Source organism: Ranitomeya imitator, chromosome 7 (genome assembly GCF_032444005.1).
Source record: "Ranitomeya imitator isolate aRanImi1 chromosome 7, aRanImi1.pri, whole genome shotgun sequence".
NCBI classification, from domain to species: domain Eukaryota; kingdom Metazoa; phylum Chordata; class Amphibia; order Anura; family Dendrobatidae; genus Ranitomeya; species Ranitomeya imitator.
The window spans coordinates 89,858,512-89,878,884 of record NC_091288.1 but is presented as its reverse complement, the minus strand read 5'-3'; the positions used below and the strand labels follow the sequence as shown (position 1 = coordinate 89,878,884).

Here is a 20,373-nt window from a genome sequence, read left to right as displayed (position 1 = left end):
ACCCACCCTCCATGAAGAGAGACGATACTCACCTCCTGCTCCAGCCTCCAGCGATGCCTGTTCTCACCGTCTGTAGCGCGTCCTGAGTGAGCGGTCACATGGTACTGGTCATTAAGGTCATGAATATGCGCATATTCATGACCTTATTGAGCAGTATCACATGACCGCTCACTCAGTCAGGAAGAAGGCGCTGCGGCGGGACAGAGCGCCAGAGGGATGTCGGCGGCTGCGGCGCGCGCAGTGTGTGGGACAGGCAGCTGAGCTGAGTGACAGGTGAGTATGAGGATGGACGGGGGCGATGTTCTGCAGGGAGGGGGGGCGATGAAGCTCTGCAGGGAGGGAGGGAGGGGGGGGGGGCGATGATGAAGCTCTGCAGGGAGGGAGGGGGGGCGATGATGAAGCTCTGCAGGGAGGGAGGGGGGGCGATGATGAAGCTCTGCAGGGAGGGAGGGGGGGGCGATGATGAAGCTCTGCAGGGAGGGAGGGAGGGGGGGCGATGAAGCTCTGCAGGGAGGGAGGGAGGGGGGGCGATGAAGCTCTGCAGGGAGGGAGGGGGGGCGATGAAGCTCTGCAGGGAGGGAGGGAGGGAGGGGGGTGATGATGAAGCTCTGCAGGGAGGGAGGGGGGGCGATGAAGCTCTGCAGGGAGGGAGGGGGGCGATGATGAAGCTCTGCAGGGAGGGAGGGGGGCGATGATGAAGCTCTGCAGGGAGGGAGGGGGGGCGATGATGAAGCTCTGCAGGGAGGGAGGGGGGGCGATGATGAAGCTCTGCAGGGAGGGAGCGGGGGCGATGATGAAGCTCTGCAGGGAGGGAAGGGGGGCGATGATGAAGCTCTGCAGGGAGGGAGGGGGGGCGATGAAGCTCTGGAGGGAGGGGGGGGCGATGAAGCTCTGCAGGGAGGGAGGGAGGGGGGGGGCGATGTTCTGCAGCTGTCACGGTCCTGTAGAGTTATTGGACATGTTTGTCTTCTCTGTTGGGCGCAGATGGAGCAGATAACGGCAGACGACACCCATCCTCCGCGGAGTCCCGTCCACACTGGGAGATCCCGCGTCCGCAGTCGCTTGTGCCGGTGTCACCCGCGCGGATCAGCGCCGTCCTCCCGCGGAAATATCCGGTGATCAGACAGCGAGGCTTCTACTCTGATATTCTGACCTATAGCGCCGCTCCTCTGGTGAAAGTGAGTGCAGGCGTCACATGACCGGCAGCCGCGTGCTATACTGCACGTGTCCACGGCTACAGAGCGCTCTGTCCCCGCCGTTCTCCGGTGTCTCCTTGTGCTGCAGCTTCAGCCGCCATTTCCATTATATTGCAGGATGTCAGCGCCGGACCGAGCGTTCAACCGAATCTCCTGAGACAAGTGGACGAGGAGCGCAACACCCCGAAAGGTGAGCGGAGGATACTTGTAACAACCACAGGAAGGTAGACCCCGGCAACCAGATCCAACAGTCACAATAGGAGATGTCACAGCTCACCTCCTCCTCCTCCTTAAAGGGAACCTGTCACCGCCAAAATCGCGGGTGAGGTAGGCACATCGGCATCAGGGGCTTATCTACAGCATTCTGGAATGCTGTAGATAAGCCCCTGATGTATCCTAAAACATGAGAAAAAGACGTTATATTATACTCACCCAGGGGCGGTCCCGCTGTTGGTCCGGGTCTGGCGCCTCCCATCTTCATCAGATGACGTCCTCTTCTGGTCTTCACGCCGCAGCTCCGGCGCAGGCGTACTTTGCCTGCCCTGTTGAGGGCAGAGTAAAGTACTGCATTGCGCAGGTGCCGGGAAAGGTCAGAGAGGCCCGGCGCCTGCACAATGCTGTACTTTGCTCTGCCCTCAACAGGGCAGGCAAAGTACGCCTGCGCCGGAGCTGCGGTGTCAAGACCAGAAGAGGACGTCATCTGATGAAGATGGGAGGCGCCCCTGGGTGAGTATAATATAACGTCTTTTTCTCATCTTTTAGGTTACATCGGGGGCTTATCTACAGCATTCCAGAATGCTGTAGATAAGCCCCTGATGCCGGTGGGCTTACCTCACCCGCGATTTTGGGGGTGACAGGTTCCCTTTAACACCCTCCCATAGAAGTGAATGGTCCCCACAATACAGTCTGATGTTACTCACATATTACAGTGTCACCCGGGCTCAGTACATGGGGTGTCTCGCCCGTCACTCGGGCTCAGTACATGTGGTGTCTCGCCCGTCACTCGGGCTCAGTACATGTGGTGTCTCGCCCGTCACTCGGGCTCAGTACAGTCATGGTCAAAAGTATTGACACCCCTGCAATTCTGTCAGATAATACTCAGTTTCTTCCTGAAAATGATTGCAAACACAAATTCTTTGGTATTATTATCTTCATTTAATTTGTCTTAAATGAAGAAACACAAAAGAGAATGAAGCAAAAAGCAAAACATTGATCATTTCACACAAAACTCCAAAATTGGGCCAGACAAAAGTATTGGCACCCTCAGCCTAATACTTGGTTGCACAACCTTTAGCCAAAATAACTGCGACCAACCGCTTCCGGTAACCATCAATGAGTTGCTTCCAATGCTCTGCTGGAATTTTAGACCATTCTTCTTTGGCAAACTGCTCCAGGTCCCTGATATTTGAAGGCTGCCTTCTCCAAACTGCCATTTTTAGATCTCTCCACAGGTGTTCTATGGGATTCAGGTCTGGACTCATTGCTGGCCACCTTAGAAGTCTCCAGTGCTTCCTCTCAAACCATTTTCTAGTGCTTTTTGAAGTGTGTTTTGGGTCATTGTCCTGCTGGAAGACCCATGACCTTTGAGGGAGACCCAGCTTTCTCACACTGGGCCCTACATTATGCTGCAAAATTTGTTGGTAGTCTTCAGACTTCATAATGCCATGCACACGGTCAAGCAGTCCAGTGCCAGAGGCAGCAAAGCACCCCCAAAACATCAGGGAACTTCCGCCATGTTTGACTGTAGGGACCGTGTTCTTCTCTTTGAATGCCTCTTTTTTTTCTCCTGTAAACTCTATGTTGATGCCTTTGCCCAAAAAGCTCTACTTTTGTCTCATCTGACCAGAGAACATTCTTCCAAAACGTTTTAGGCTTTTTTAGGTAAGTTTTGGCAAACTCCAGCCTGGCTTTTTTATGTCTCGGGGTAAGAAGTGGGGTCTTCCTGGGTCTCCTACCATACAGTCCCTTTTCATTCAGACGCCGACGGATAGTACGGGTTGACACTGTTGTACCCTCGGACTGCAGGGCAGCTAGAACTTGTTTGGATGTTAGTCGAGGTTCTTTATCCAACATCCGCACAATCTTGCGTTGAAATCTCTTGTCAATTTTTCTTTTCCATCCACATCTAGGGAGGTTAGCCACAGTGCCATGGGCTTTAAACTTCTTGATGACACTGCGCATGGTAGACACAGGAACATTCAGGTCTTTGGAGATGGACTTGTAGCCTTGAGATTGCTCATGCTTCCTCACAATTTGGTTTCTCAAGTCCTCAGACAGTTCTTTGGTCTTCTTTCTTTTCTCCATTCTCAATGTGGTACACACAAGGACACAGGACAGACGTGGCCATTATACAGTATGGAGCACTGTGTGGCCATTATACAGTATGGAACATCATGTAGGGCCATTATACAGTATGTGGAGCACTGCATAGCCATTGTACAGTATGAAGCACTGCGTGGCCATATTTTTTTTTGTTTTAATGTATATGAAACAGTGTGATCAGCAGTGCTAAATGGGTGTGGTCGGGACTTGGATATGGGTGTGATTAGTTGTGAAATGGGTGTGGTAAGAGGCGTGGCCTAAAATTTGCCGCGGCGCACTAAGTGCGCCGCAACCTTTAGACCTTTTTCCCTTCAAAAGTTGGGAGGTATGGCACCGCATTTCCCAGATCACATCAAGTACCGCAAATCCCATAAGGAATGAATGAAACCAAACGCAGTGTTGCCGTAAGTGATCCGTTACGTGGCAGATGCAGAAAAACTGCCTGATCTGCTGCAAACGGCAACTTTCACATCAGTGATTCTTCACAAAGTCACTGCCGATAGTGTCATACTCACCAGAGGGGGAGGCAGCGCTAAAAGTGCCTAGGGCAGCAGAAACTCTAAATACGGCCCTGCAAGGAGCCAATCACTGGAGCGTCGCTGTTTGTGTCGCTGTAGAGACGTCAAACAGAACGATGCAGGAGCGATCCAGTGATGTAACAGTGACTCGCTTATTGTTCTCGCTCCATGTAAAACATTGCTGGTGTAGTTGCTTTTGATGTCAAACATGACGGTACACGCCGACCTGGCGACAAAATAAAGTTCTGGACTTCTAGCTCCGACCAGCGATGGCACAGCGGGATCCAGATCGCTGCTGCGTGTCAAACACAACGAGATCGCTATCCAGGATGCTGCAACGTCACGGATCGTTGTCGTTCTCGTTGCAAAGTTGCTGAGTGTGACGGTACCTTAAGATATGCCCCAGCTAGCATGTCCACTTACTCTGCATTCTGTGGTTGCTAGGGTACTGGATGTGTGAGAGGAGGGTTTATAAACTATCTCGAGGTAGACAATATTAGGCTAGGTTCTCATTGCGTTAGGGCAATCCGTTTAGCGCTAAGCGCTAGTGGATTGCGCTAACGCAATGTTTTTAGGGGTCGCGTTAAATGTCCCCGCTAGCGCAGATCCCCGATCTGCGAGAGCGGGGAACGGACCTTGGGCGTGCCTCGGACGCTGCAAGCAGCGTCCGAGGCGCGCCACAAAAGAACGGCACATCGCTAGCACGTGCCGAAAATGGCACGCACTAGGAATGCGCTTTAACATTGCTGGCAATGGGAGCGCTAATGGACACGTTGCACGGAGTTAATTTCGCCGTGCAACGCTGCCTGTTAGCGCTCACCCGAAAACAAAATGAGAACCTAGCCTTAATATTATCTCACTCAAAACATCCCCCTCCCTCTCTCAATTCAAGTACACAGAGAAGGGAGTTGTAAGGCTATGTGCACACGTTCAGTATTTTTCGCGGTTTTTTTTCTATAAAAATGCGATAAAAACGTGAAAAAAACGCTTACATATGGTTCCCAATCATTTCAATGTAATCCGCAAAACTTGTGCAAATGTTGCGATTTTTTTCCGCGAGAAAAAACAAATCGCAGAAAAAAAAGCAACATGTTCATTAATTCTGCGGAATCGCTGATTTCCCGCACACTGTAAAAAATCGACCATAGGTATAGACAAATATGACTAAAAAAATCTACCATAGGCATAGGTATAGACAAATATGACACATAGGGTTTTAGTATTTTCCGCACTATTACACCCTGCACACAGATCAGCCTCCTCTGCACTGTCACTGTCACTTGTTGCCGCTGCAGGAGCCCTGATTACACTACAAGTTTGTGCTTGTGTCACGTGGGAGGTCACATGACTGTGATGCAATCAGCTCTGCGACTGCCGCTGGCTGAATGTGTCCTCACGGCTGCTGCTCAGTAGTTTCCATTGAGAAGGTAAGAAGTGTCATCTCCTGCTTCCAGCTCTCGCGCGTCCAGCTCCATTACTGACGGGCCTGGCAGCTATTCACATAGAGAGGAAGTGCTCTCACTATCCGGGAATGCGAGTGCACAGCCCAGTGTGGGCCACTAGGTGGCGCCGTACAGCACTACACGGTGTATATGTATATGAGTTCGCTCCCCCCTGGTTGGTAGGGCAGGCCGCAGCCGCCAGCCAGTCAGTAATCGATGGCAGTGAGTGCAGGACGCAGACTTCACTGGGTTAACAGGAGCTTATCAGGGGGTGCAGTGGTGTCAGGGGCCCCTATACATAAGGGCCACAGGCTGCCAACCATTGTGCAGGCACAGCAGGGAGATTGTGAAAGCTCATGCACAGCCCTGGTCACACTGCGGGCGTATAGAGGGATTTTTTTATTCCTATAGAAGGATTTTTTTTATTCCTATGGGTATTGATTGATTTACACACAGGACCCGTCACACTGCATGTCACAACCAGTCATTTTTTCTCTCTGTCTAAACTTTCTCATCTTCTCACCAATGAAGCTGTGCAATATCGTACAGTATTTGCTAGATGAATTGTATTTTTTGGTGCCATTTTGGCCTATGTTTATTATATTTAAAGGGGTTGTCTGTTTTCCTATTTTATCCATAGGCTTCGTGTATGTCACAATCACAAGGTCAGCTGCACTTCCCCTCTGGCTCTCCGGCACTAGCTCTCCGCTGCTATCCCTGGTGTTTGGCAGCATTGTTGATGTCGTGACCGCTGCAGACAGTTACTGGGCCAGGCAGTCTGGTGCCATCTACATCGGCATTATGTCTGAGGTGTGGGATTAATGTCGCTGTTGGAGCCTGGTAAGAAAGACTGAGGCCTGGAGCAGCAGGAAGAAGTCGAGTCTACCTTGTTGTTTTACGTACAGCAAACCAATGGAATAAAAAAAAAATTCAGGTGGGCAACCTTTCCCTGATCAGGACATATACATACCGTACTTATAGAGTAGATTGCAGCTATGAAAGTGATTCATGGCTCATTTTTAATAATTCTCCACTTCAAAATTAGACTTAGGGCTCATACTCGCATGCTAGAAACTCGGATGAGTCTCGCATGTCAATACCCGGCACTCAGGAGCGGCTGCATAGCAATACATGGAGCCCCACGCTCCGCTCCTGAGTGCCGGGTATTGACATTGCGACTTTCTCACATGTGACTATGAGCCCTAAGGTCGATACCGTAGCCGTTATCCAGCCAATAGCTGCGATTCAGGCTAAGTTACAACCTGTAAAAAATGTCAATGCAAAGGAGGAGAAAAAAGCTTCAGGGGAACTGGCAGGGACAGGAGAGATGAGGTGTTATCTCCTCCTGTCCCCTGTTTATATGTGTGTATCATATCTGCGAAAAAAATCAGGAAAAAAAATGTTGTGGAAAAATAAAGGCTGAAAAAAGGCTGTTTACATTTTTTAAGTGATTTTTTTTTTTTTATGATTGTAAATAAACACGGGCTAAAGCCCTCATATGGCTTTGTCAACAAAAAATAAAGTTACTGCTCTTACAATATAGTGACATATAGAACATTATTTTTCCTTTTAAAATTGTATTTTATTATTTAAAAAGTATTATAAATAATCGGTACATATTTGGTATCACAATGACCTAAACTAAAAAGTGAGCATGCCATTTTACTTGCTCACTGAACACCATAAAAATGTTTTAGAATTGCTATTACGTAGACTTTTCTCAGAAAAGATAGAATATGGCCACATTCACACCTTCAGTGTTCGCTCAGTATTTTACCTCAGGATCAGTGGAAAAGTATAATAGAAACATATGCACCACTTCTGGATTTATCACCCACTCCTGGCTTTACAGATACTAAAGGTAAAATACTGACCAAACACTGAACTTGTTCATGTGGCCTAAAGGTGATCAAAAAGTCACATACCCTGAGATAATACCAAGAAAACTACAAATTGTCCTGCAGAAAATAAGCCCCATACAGAAATAGAGGTTATGTCTCCCAGAATTCGGAGACACAAAAACAATGCATCTTTCTCTCACTTCTTTTTTTTACGCTGATAATTTTTCTGCATTTAGCAGGTAAAGAGGATGTGATAACATGAAAGTTATGTCCACTGTGTGTGTAAAGGGTTTGTCCAGTACTCGGAATTAACCCTTTATCAATGACCATAGTTGCCCCATGTAAAATAACAGCCACTGTAGCTAGTCAGTCATCTTTCCTCTCACTTCCTTCCCCCAGAGGAACTGCTGCTGCTCTCTGACTTCTGTGAATGTCAGTTGCTGCTGAAGGAAGTGAGAGTGAAGCTGCTGGTGACTGGCTGCAGGGCTCACATGACATAATGTCACACAAGTCCCGTGAGAGCAGGCGCTGACATCACTGGAGCGGTACCCTTCTTGAAGGTGATTATAGTGGCTATTGTTTTACATGGGGTAACTATGGTGATTGAGAAGGAGTGGACAAGGACAGGATGGCAAGGTAAGTATTGGTAAAAAAAAAAATCCAAAAACATAATACCTATCTGTCCCTCTTCTTTCTGCCATTGCGCAGTGCTTCTCCAAGATGTCTGCTGGAGGTCACTGCGCATCATAAGCTCTCGATATTAATGTTGCGCCCTTATTACTCGCAGTAATTTCCGAGGACTGGACACTGCCATAAGCTCTGGCCTAAAGTGAAGACTGCAAAGATGCGACACACCCGATGATGGAAAGAAGAAGACCTGACGGCGAGCATTGCTTTTAAAAGAAACTCCTAAATGCTCACCTCTCTTGCGACCTCACTGCTCACATCTAGTCTTCTTTTCGCTTTCTCGTGCGGCATGTCCAAGACTTCCGGCCAAGAGATGTGGCGCATAAGAGGATGGAAATAAGAGGACCATATGGCTGGTGGTGAACATTGGGGTGACTGGGGCGGTCAGTGGTGAGGTGAATATTAAGGGTGTGTGTCAACTGTCCTGATTGACGGCGCTTTGGATGGAGTGGAAAACCTGCTCCGCCCAAAGCGCCGCCCCCTTCTGTTCGAGCGGTGATTCCGGATGTGTTCATTGCACACATCCGGAATCTCCGCACCCCATACATAGGGCTCTGTGATTTACCGTGCGGCGACAGCGTTGCTGCAAGGTAAACGGACATGCTGCGTTCTAAAAAGACGCGCCGCATGTCCGTAAACGCAGGGCCGCCGTGTGCGTGTTCACACATAGTGGACACAGGATTTCATAAAATCCCTCCACTATGCGATAACTTCTGGACGCTGCGGGTTGAACACTGCGGTTGTATGCAGCGTTCAATCCACAGCTAATCCGGATGTAATCCGGACTGTGGACACATACCCTAAGGCCGGGATCACACACAGCGAGATACGGCCGAGTCTCGCAGGTTAAAATCCAGCTCTGGCACCAGCACTCCGGAGCGGAGCGTGCGGCCGCACAGCAATACATGGAGCTGCACGCTCCGCTCCGGAGTGCCGGTGCCAGAGCTGGATTTAACCTGCAAGACTCGGCCGTATCTTGCTGTAGTGTGATCCCGGCCTAAGGTTTTTTTCAGCCCTGTTCTATCTTACATTCTGTAGCTTTCTTCATAACCAAAAAAAATGTATATTATTTGTAACCTGGGAACTGCCTATACACCAAAATGATTTCACTCACATATACAACTCACCCTTAAAAAGCAAAAAGTTATATCTTCTGGAATGTGACAATTAAAAAGTTTAAAAGAAAATAACTGGTTTGTCATGAAGGTCAAAACTGTGAGTGAACCAAGGAGTTAAAGGCAATGTCACCAGGGTTTTTTATGTATGTAATCTGAGAGCAGCATCGTGTAGGGGCTGAGACGCTGATCTCAGCAATGTTTTACCTATTAGGCTGCCATCACACTAGCAGTATTTGGTCAGTATTTTACATCAGTATTTGTAGCCAAAACCAGGAGTGGGTGATAAATACAGAAGTGGTGCATATGTTTCTATTATACTTTTCCTCTAATTGTTCCACTCCTGGTTTTGGCTTACAAATACTGATGTAAAATACTGACCAAATACTGCTAGTGTGACGGCAGCCTTAGGCTGCATGTTGTCGCATTGATGCAGTCTCTGTTTTATCTGCTGCAGAGCACTGAGCTGAGTATAATCCCACCCACATCACTGATTGGCAGCTTTCTGTGTACACTGTGCATAGTCAGAAAGTTACTAATCAGTAGTGAAGGAGGGGGTTACATAGAGCAGGAGGACTACATGGCATCAGACACCAAGTCCTGTAGTGATAATCTCCTGCTGATAAAACACTAATTGTATTTAAACAGCAACAAAAAGCCTAGTAAGTGACACATCACTGGAATAAGAGTATATTCCCTACATTATCCTGCTCTCAAATTGCATAGCGAAAACCTGGCAACAGATTCCCTGTAACACAAATAAGTTAGGTAGCATTATGACTGTTGTGTGGATTTCATTCTGTTTCTGTGCTCATTGGGGGGAGGCAAGTAACAATTGTAAGATGCATCACGATTAGAGACCGGAATAAAGGTGCACATTGCACCACATGTATCAGAATTGTACATTTACTACTTATCTGACCATCACATGGGTATTTTGCACAAAAATATGGTACTGGTTGAGGTAAAAACTAAAAATGTCAAAAATACATAAAATATTAATGTGTAAAGGAATACAATGAAAGATGGCTGCATACTACCAAACATTGCTAATGTCCTGGAATAACCCCTCGTGTCCCATTTGTAGGTGCGATGGAGCTCAGACCAACACACGTCCGTGTTCCTGAATACTCTGTAGCAGACAAGCACAGATTTCAACAGGAAATTTATAGCATGGTAAGTGTTATCAGCGCAAATGTGTAATCCGCAGTGCAGAGAAATCAGTTATCTGCGACTTCATCCATAATCACCAGATATCAGGCAGATATTTGCTTCATGTTACATACAGCACCATTATCCTCTACCTTCATAGTGCTGCAGGCTGTGCGTCCCCCTGCACAATCAGAGAGATTAGCTGAAAAAAAGGGGTTGTCTTTGGCGATAAAACATTTTTAACACCCCAAAACTCTTACCACATGTATAGCATTGCACAGAGAATAAGCCTCCTTTCCTTTCCTTGACAAGCCAGAGATGGTATGTCACTCTCCACAAGGGAAAACGTTACCCCTTAGACCCCAGTCCAGAGCCTCTCACCTAGCCAAATCAGTTCTCATACTTTGCACTGACGAGGGCCAACAGCCCGAAACACCGTGTCTGCGAATTTAGATTCGGCTTTTTCTTTTATCCTAAGTCATATTACACGACTCGTTAAAGGGTTGATTGTGACTTGTAGGATCGCTACTTCCAACAGGTGGCGCTATAGAGCTCAAGTCCTCTTCCTCTCTGAAGAGGCAATTTGCGTATTAGTTTTTGAATGAGAGCCTATAACAGTTACCGATCCCAGTAACATCCTGTCTGGTGGGAAGTTATGACAGGTTGATGTCAGACATAATAAATCATGTGCAGTATTTGTGTGCCAGGTAATAGAGCATTGTGTCGTCTTTATGTATGGAAAACATGTCATACAGTCAACTAGAAACATATATTGCATGTGACATTGGAGGACATGCAATGGGCCGGGTTCAGACAACCATGTGTAAGAACAGGCCAGTCATGTCTGCAACTATGGATATGACTCCAGGTTTGGAGGGTCTTATTGCCATTCTCCGAATGCTGAATTTTGGCATATAATGTGGTCTTGCCCCCAATATCCTCTTTTTGTACTAATGTTTTCAAGTTGCTGTCTAGTAATGAGTGAACGTTCTCAGATAAGGTGTTATCTGAGCATGCTTCTGTGCTAACCAAGTGTCTTCGGCGTGTTCGAAAAATATGTTTGAGTCCCCGCGGCTGCATCTTTCACAGCTGTTCGACAACCGAACCACATGCAGGGATTGCCTAACAAGCCGGAAATCTCTGGATGTGTTGCGGCTGTCTAACAGCTGCGAGACTTGGAGCCGCAGAGACTTGAACATATTTTTCGAGCATGCTGAAGACACTTGGTTAGCACTCAAGCATGCTCAGATAATGCCTTATCCAAGAACGTTTGCTCATCACTACTAATTAGTGGATAATTGCTGGTATGCACAGGCACAATGGTTATAATGGAAGCTCAGTGACTGAAAATATGGCTGAGCACGGTATGGGGGTAAGGCTCATCTGCAAGTTCCTACAATGTGACTTAACTAAAACTATTAGTCTAACTGCAAACATATTGTAAAAGAGTCACACTAAATCATTGTGGAGCACTAACTAGCTTTAGGGTATGTGCACACTATCTTATATATAAAATTTTAAAAAAGCTGCCTGCGGCAAAGATGCCACAAAAAAGACTTTTTCTGAAGTGTATAAAGTGCAGAGAGGATGAAGAAAGCAGCACTCACCGAATCCTTGTAGCTTAAATGTCCTTTATTCTTTTACATGTGGACAATATCCAGCAGCATGGGGAGACATGGGGGGGTAAGAAAAGTGGACGACGGCCATTTCGCTTCTAGCATTTCTACGGCTCCATATTAAAAGTGACGTATACCGACTTCTTTTATGAGTGGAAACAAAATTATACGTCATCATACATATACAGCAAACATATTAAAATAATACTATAAAAACACAGACATATCTAACTTTTCATTAAGCCCTTATGGACCTTGGGCATCAGTGTCTATTCTGCTTCTTTTTTTTATCAATAGGCAGTGATAGTCTTCCCCTTGTATGGGATATTTTATCTCTTCTATACAAGCAAATCGGAGGATATTAGGGTTCTCATTATAACATTCTTGAATGTGTTTTATTAATTAATAATAATAATAATAATAATTTTTATTTATATAGCGCCAACATATTCCGCAGCACTTTACAATTAAGCGGGGACATGTACAGACAATAAATTCAGTACAAGTTAAGACAATTTAAACAGTGACATTAGGGGTGAGGTCCCTGCTCGCAAGCTTACAATCTACAAGGAAATGGGGGGACACAATAGGTGAAAAGTGCTTGTTATTTCAGGTCTGGAAATTATAATAGTCAATAGTCAAGTATCAAGTCAGTGGGGCGTGGCCTGAGAGTCCATGTGAGCGGATGTGCGGCAGGGAGCTCCCGCTGCTGTATATTCAATAATCCTGCAGAGCCGCCGCTGTTTGGTCCCTGCGGGGGCTTACCGGCTGTGGGGAGACTTGGAGAGACCGGCGGTGCTGAGCGGTAGCGCTGGAACCGGCGAACATGACCAGGAGACGGCAGAAGGACGCGGGAGCCGGGGATGCAGGCGCAATCCAAGATGGCGCCGATACAAGGGAGAAGGCAGACAAGGAGAACGCCGCATGTAGAAAGCGCATGGAGGTAGCGGCAAAGCTCCAGCAGTTTGCGAGAGCGGAGGCCGCAGAGGAGGGAGCCGGAGCTGATACCGAGGAGGAAGAGGAGGAGGAGAGCCCAGCAGGAGAACATGAGGTACAACAGGGGAGAAAGGAGAGCAAAATGGCGGTGGCAGAAGGGGGACCCGTGGAAATGGCGCCAGAAGCTGAGCCTACCTTAAGAGACGTTTTTGTGCTAGTTTCTTCATGTAAACGATCTCTGACCTTACAGATACAGGAGGTTAAGGGGGACACAGCCCAGATAAACGCAGCCATGCAGAAGATTGACAAACGTGTGGGGGAGGTAGAGGAGAGAGTGAGCACTGCAGAAGATCATATAGTGCAGCTGCAAAAAGCAGAGAAAAAGTTCACTCAAGCAATAGCTGAATTGGCTGCTAAAAATAAGGACCTTGAGAACAGGTCCAGAAGAAACAATATTCGCATAGTGGGCATCCCTGAAAAAGCTGAAGGGAGGAATCCAACGGAATATATTGAAAACTGGCTATTAGAGACATTTGGAGATATGGCGCTAACAAAAGTGTTCGCGGTAGAAAGAGCGCATAGGGTCCCACCGAAACCACCTGTCCCTGGAGCGAATCCCCGTACCATGCTCGCCAAAATTCTAAACTATAGAGACAGAGACATTATACTGAGGAAGGCCAGAGACATGACGGATCTGACAGTTGAAGGCCAAAGGATTGCTATCTACCCGGACTATTCTGTTTTGGTGCAGAAACAACGGATGATGTTCACGGGTATCAAGAGACGGCTGAGGGAATTGGGTGTGCAGTATTCCATGATGTTTCCAGCTAGGCTGAGGGTGGTGGCGTTTGATAAAATTCACTTTTTTCAGAAGCCGGAGGAAGCTACCCAGTGGATCGATATTAATGCTAAAAGGCTTAAAGGAAAAGGAGACTGAAACTGTGGGAAGAGTCTGATTTTGGTTACTTATTTGTCAGGGGGCATAGAGTCATGTGATTGACAACTCAGGGGGTATGGGTGGTGAAGAAGGGAGCTGGATTGTAATCAGTTAAAGTTAAAGGGATGGTGTAATGGCTGCTGGGAAAGGGGGAGGAAGGGTAAGCGGCATATTAAAAGTGTATGCAGGTTTCTTGCGTGTGTAAATAATTCTATGTTAAAATATTTTGAGACACGTTGTTTTTCAAAATGTATGGAATCCTGTTATGTACAGTGGTGGGAGGAGGGTTGGGAAGGTAATGCCAAACGGAGTGTTCGCTATGGGCGATGATGCCCCACTCTTGAAAAGAGGTGGAATGGATAGTTGTGAGGGGGGATGGGTGGGAAGGGGAGTTGGGAGAGGGGGGGGGAGGGAAGTTAGACAGCTCGTGCTCAAGAATGATGATACTCTTAGTGAAGATGAGTCAATTGATGGGGACCCGTTTTAAGATTTTGTGCTGGAATGTGAGAGGCCTAGGGGAAAAATCCAGACGAGCCGCGAGTTTGCAATATGCAAGAGACCAACGGGCCTCAATGATATGCTTGCTGGAGACGCATTTGGTAAGGGAAAAGGTGGATGTCCTAAATAGACATTGGATTCAGAAGGGATACCACTCTACCTTCTCCACATATGCAAGAGGAGTCTCAATCTTGGTTCCAGCGGGAGTTCGGTATGAGGAGGTGAAGGTATGTGTGGATGTGGATGGGCAGTACGTACTAATACAGTGTATATTGTATGGAGTGATGATGTGTGTTGCTGCGATGTATATTCCGCCTCCCTACTCTAGCAGAAAGATCAGAGAAGTAATGGAGCGAGTGGAAAGATGGGGGCCAACACCGTTAATGATTATCGGGGATCTAAATAACATCTGTGATAGTTATTGGGACAAAAATAAAAATACTCAGAATAGGTCGGAGGGACACAATACAACATTTGGCACCTATATACAGGAGATAGGTATGATTGATCTTTGGAGGGTCAGACATATTGGGGAGAGAGGGTACTCGTGTTATTCACCAGCGCATGCCACGCTCTCTAGAATTGATATGGCTCTGGGTAACAGGATCTTAGACACACTGGTTGGGGAGGTGAGATATCTGCCAAGGGCCTTGTCAGACCATAGTCCAATTGAAGTAGAGGTTAGATTGGAGGGGGCACGTTCGATAAATGGGAGAGATTGGAAGATTCATCCTAATTGGTTACAGAGCATTGAGTTGGAAAGTATAGGACGGGAGGTGGCGGAGTTCTTTGTCTTAAATGATGGAAGCACAGACGCTCTTACGATTTGGGATGCAATGAAGGCGTATCTGAGGGGACTACTCTTTAGGGACATTTGTAGGTGTAAGCGGAGGACGAGAGAGGCAGAAAAGGCGGCAGTTGAGGAGTTGAAGGAGGCAGAAGATGGGATGGCCACACTGGGAACTCCTGAGGCAGAGAAAAGGATGAAAAATGCACAAAACCATTTGGAAAAAATTCTGTTAGACAAAGCTGAGAGGAAGCAGGATTTCCAAAGAGTGGTGTTTTATCAGGAGGGAGAAACAGTGGGACATATGCTGTCGGTGGTGGCTGCTGCCCAGAGAGGATCTTCATATATACACTCTTTGGAGCCTGCAAGTGGAGGTAGAATAACGGAAACGCCTGAGATTTTGAGAGCCTTCGCGGACTTCTATGCAGATTTGTATTCCTCCCGGTTTGGTGAATCGGTCGAGGATACATTGACCTTCTTGGAGGGTCTGGATCTGCCGAGACTGAATGAGGCAGATAGGGAGAGCCTTGAGTCCCCTATCACTGAGGAGGAATTGAGTCGGGCATTGATGTCCATGGCTAATGGGAAGGCGCCTGGGGTTGATGGGTTACCCGCTGAGATTTATAAAGGTTTGGCAGAAGTGTTGATTCCTAGATTAAAAATGGTACTGGAGGAAGCTAGGTCCCGAGGGTGCTTGCCAGCCTCTATGAGAGAGGCCATAATAGTGGTTATTCCAAAGGAGGATAAGGATTTGGGGAAACCGGAGTCGTACCGGCCAATTTCCTTACTAACTATTGATGTCAAGCTTCTGGCCAAGGTGTTGGCTCTCCGTCTCTCTAGTGTTATTGCGAGTCTGGTGCATTCGGACCAGTCTGGCTTTATGCCTGATAGGTCAACGGCGATTAATTTGCGGAGGTTATATGTAAATCTACAGGTGGAGTATGACAACTGTGGTCGAAGAGTGATTGTATCGTTAGATGCCCATAAGGCGTTTGACAGTGTTGAGTGGGGATACCTCTGGCAGGTGTTGGAATGTATGGGGTTTGGTCCGCAGTTTGTGGCCTGGATACAGCTGTTGTATTCATTACCGTCGGCTAGAATTAGAGTGAACGGGGAGCTGTCTCGGCCTATAGAGCTGGCTAGGGGTACTAGGCAGGGATGCCCGCTCTCACCCCTCCTGTTTGCTTTAGCTGTAGAGCCTCTTGCTGCTAAGATTCGGCAGTCTGATCGAGTCCCTGGGTTTAGGTATGGGAAAATTGAGGAAAAAATAGCGCTATACGCGGATGACGTTTTGCTGTTCCTGGCTGACCCGGATGATTCACTGAGAGGGGCCATTGAAATTGTTGAGAGATTTGGTACCGTGTCGGGACTAACAATTAATTGGGGTAAATCGGTTCTTTTTAGGGTGGATGACGTAGGAGAGAATGTGAGTGAGGATGTTTGGGATGAGAGGCTAAAGGTGGTTTCCCAATTTAAATACCTTGGAATATGGATTTCGGTGCCAATTGCGGAGTTCCTACAAAGGAATTTGACTCCTGTTATGGGGGTACTCAAGGCGAAGGTAGATGCCTGGAATAAATTACATCTATCGGTGGTCGGAAGGGTTAACCTTATTAAAATGGTCCTGATGCCTAAAATTCTATATGTTTTACACAATGCGCCAATTTGGATCCCTCGGGGGAAGTTCAGGCAGAATAATGCCCTCTTTAGAGGTTTGATATGGGGGAGACAATATCCACGTATCAGCCTGGAGACGCTTCAGCGACCCAAGGAAGATGGTGGTCTGGCTTTGCCCAACCCGGAAATATATTTTCTTGCAGCCCAGAGTCAGCATTTGAAGGGCTGGGCGCGAGAGGCGTCATCCAGTGCAGTACAACACCTGATGGAAGAGGTGACAGGCCGACGACCGGTGGTTCAGTGTTTGGAAGATGGCTCCTTGGGCGCTTTAGGGAAATTATATCCAACCCTGTTCCTGATTCGTAAATTATGGAATAGACTAAGGCAGATTCGTTGGGTTACAGGGCTAACTAAATTTACACCGATATGGTCTAACAACAATTTAAAGGAATTTGAGGCTCTGGGAGGACTGATGGAATGGCAGACTAAGGGAATTTGCTTTGTTCACCAGATAATCCAGCAGCAAGCATTGAAGTCCTTTTCCCAATTGCAGGTAGAGTTTGGTCTGAGATCCACAGGGGAATATCAGTACGCGCAGATGAGACATGCCTTTAGAGCTCAGAATAAGAAGGTTGATATCAGGGTTCAAGATGATATAGTGTTGGAGTATGTGTGTGGTGACGGGACCACAAGGGGAGTTATTTCCACCCTGTATAAGGACCTTATGCACACGTTTTTGCTTGATTTCCCTATAAAGGCGAGAGCTAAATGGGAGAGAGAAGTGGGGTCGATGGAGAATGAAACCTGGGAATCGGTGATGGAGTGGGTTCCGCGACTATCCTTGAGTGAACCATATAGACTCTCGCAGCTATATATTTTGCACAGAGTATATAAATCTCCGGAAGTGCTACACAAAGCGGGGTTGCGTGCCAATTCTGAGTGTCCGAGGTGTGCGAGTGAGAATGCAGGAATATATCACATGATGTGGACGTGTCCTAGGCTGGCTGCTTTTTGGGTGGTGGTTTTGAGCCGGGTTGAAGTAGCTTAAAAGTGTAGAGTTCTTGAAGACCCGATAGTATGCTTGCTGGGATATGTGGAAGAGATTGGAGTTGACAATACCTGGAAGATTGCAATCGCTAGGTTACTATACATGGCTAGGAAAGTGATAGCACGAAATTGGATAAACGCTGAACCACCTGCGAGGAGGGAATTTCTCCAATATGTACAACATGGTCTAAAATTGGAAAAGGGGGTGTACAAAAAAAGGGGGAGAATAGAAATGTTTAATAGAATGTGGTCTCCTTGGCTTGAACTGGACTGAGGAGTATAGAAGTCGGGTTTCTTAGGACTTGGATAAGGGTAAATTACTCGAGGCAGAGATGGCCTCAGAGGAGTGCAGATTGGGAATGAGCTGTCTTAGGGGGTAGGGGGGCTGTTGGGGTAATGTTGGGGTTTATTAAAATAAGAAAATGTGTATGTAACATACTGAAATGTTAATGGCATTCTGATGTTCTTCTTTATATTGTTAATAAAAATCTATTTAAATAAAAAAAAAAAAGTATCAAGTCGGTATTTAGGTGATCCTTTGCTGGTTGAGATGGAGTGAAAATGTTCTCTAAGTCTAACAAATAGCGGTATGATCGTTTAACCTACAGGTGCTTGTCACAAAATTAGAATATCATCAAAAAGTTAATTTTTTACCCTTCGCCACGACAGCACCCACTTTGAGAGAGGGACCCGCCCATAGGAACAGGAAACCTACAGAGATAAAAAGGGCGGTCCCCCTCTCCTCCTCAGTTTGGTTTTCTGTTCCTATAGGAATCCCTCAGTATACCTACATGACGAAGGATCCTGAGCTTTGCAACCGCCTGGGTAGTTGCTGTGAGAACACCAGGGGCTGCGGTGTCAGGAGCAGTGGCAGGGGAGCCACTGCATGTAGCGGCGGGGGAGGCACTGCATGCAGACTCCCCCCTCGACTAGGATTTTCCAGCAGGTTCCGGGCAGCAGGACCGGCCTAAGGAGGGGAGCACGCTGGAAGTGCAGATCGGCGGAGTTGCGCTGCCAGGGAGCAGCGGCAGCAGCGTGTCATGGGTTAATGCACTCTGCCGCGCCGAACCCGGAAGTGATTGGAGCACGTCCGGTGCGCGGCTGGCAAGGAGCTCAGAGCGCCGAATATTCAAAAAGGCGCCAGGACACGGAGCAAATGTGCTCGTAATGTTGTCTCCGGCGCATGAGGGGCACCCACCAGCGGTGGAGCATGATAGCGCTAGCAAAGACAGCAGTGCTAGAAGCACAAAATCGGCTGGCAAAAGAAATGGACGCTCCAATGAGGGGACTGCCACACAAACGAAACTAAGGAGTAGAGAAACAGATCTACCCAGATGCCGCACAGCGTCTCCACCTCCTAAACCGGTACCGTAATTGCTTCACTGGGTGAGTGTATACAATCCTCTACCTATTAAGCTGACCCCTTCCTTCTCTATACTCTCCCTCATAGGCTAAGAAAACCAGTAAATCAAAACATGTGGAATGTGCCCTGTGTACGCAACCCCTTCCCTATTCATATCCCAAGAGGTTATGTCCAAGTTGTATTAATCAGACCTTACAGGAGGAGTCTGCAGTAACAACTACTAATATCAGAGCCATAATTAGACAAGAGATCCAATCTCTGGGATCCATAAGCTCAAAGAAGCAGGAAACCAGAAGCCTTTCACCCGTCCTCAGTTCAGAATCAGAAGAAGGCTTGATCCGATCATCTGATACCTCACGATCGTCATCTCGTTCTTCTGATTATGAGGGCCGAGCATGCTTTCCGATCAATAGCATAGATAATCTCGTAAAATCCGTTAGGAACACTATGGGTTGCCCAGAAACGAAAGAGACCAGGTCAGCACAAGATATTATGTTTTCTGGCCTAGCTCAGAAAAAACGGAGAGCTTTCCCTGTTATTTTTGCTATTAAAGACCTGGTCAAAAGAGAGTGGGACAAACAGGGTAAGGGATTCCTCCCATCCTCATCCAAAAGACGTTACCCTTTTAGTGACGAGAAGGTGGCAGTATGGTCTAAGGTCCCAAAAGTAGATGCAGCGGTAGCATCCACCTCAAAGCAATCGTCTCTCCCTATAGAGGATGCAGGGGTTTTGTTAGAGCCACTAGACCGTAAGACTGAAGCCCTACTAAGAGATCTTGGGAGACGAATACAGGGGCCTTCAAACCTGCCATATCAGGTACATGCACAGCAAGATCACTTTTAGTATGGATAGATCAGCTGGAGCAGCAGGTCAAAGGCAAGGTGACGAGACAAAAGATCCTACAGACAGATCCGTTGATTAGAAGTGCCACAGCATTCCTGGCTGATGCATCAGCAGATTCTCTGCGTCTGGCGGCTAGATAAGCTAGCCAAGTGACCGCAGCTCGTCGAGCCCTCTGGCTGAAGGGATGGAAAGGGGATGCACAGTACAAATCTAGACTATAATAATAATCTTTATTTATATAGCGCCAACATATTCCGCAGCGCTTTACAGTTTAACAGTATCAAACACAACAGACATAAGTAACAACGTTAATAATACAATAATTAAAGCGAAATAAAACGACCCTGCTCGTGAGAGCTTACAATCTACAATGAGGTGGGGGAGACACAAAGCACAGGTGTGTATTTACAATGATGTATTTACAATGATGGTCCAGCCATCTTCAGAGGGTGGAGG

The 20,373-nt window shown here is 47.2% G+C and overlaps 1 protein-coding gene across 8 annotated transcripts in view; it reads left to right on the top strand.

Annotated features, from left to right (window-relative positions):
• The first annotated feature begins 959 nt into the window (after nt 1-959).
• Nucleotides 960-20,373, top strand: part of TYW5 (tRNA-yW synthesizing protein 5) — a 63,723-nt gene continuing 44,309 nt past the window's right edge. For 3 of the 8 annotated variants that reach the window (XM_069733632.1, XM_069733631.1, XM_069733630.1), the window contains exon 1: nt 10,209-10,297. Coding sequence is in view for 5 of the 8 variants with exons in the window: in XM_069733629.1 (XP_069589730.1) it covers nt 10,214-10,297 (84 nt within the window). In the remaining 3 variants the exon portion in view is untranslated. Of the gene's footprint in view, nt 1,179-1,313; nt 1,387-5,380; nt 5,464-6,118; nt 6,413-8,106; nt 8,402-10,208; nt 10,298-20,373 lie in introns of those variants that run through there. The other 5 variants (XM_069733627.1, XM_069733625.1, XM_069733629.1 and 2 more) reach the window with 5 other exon arrangements.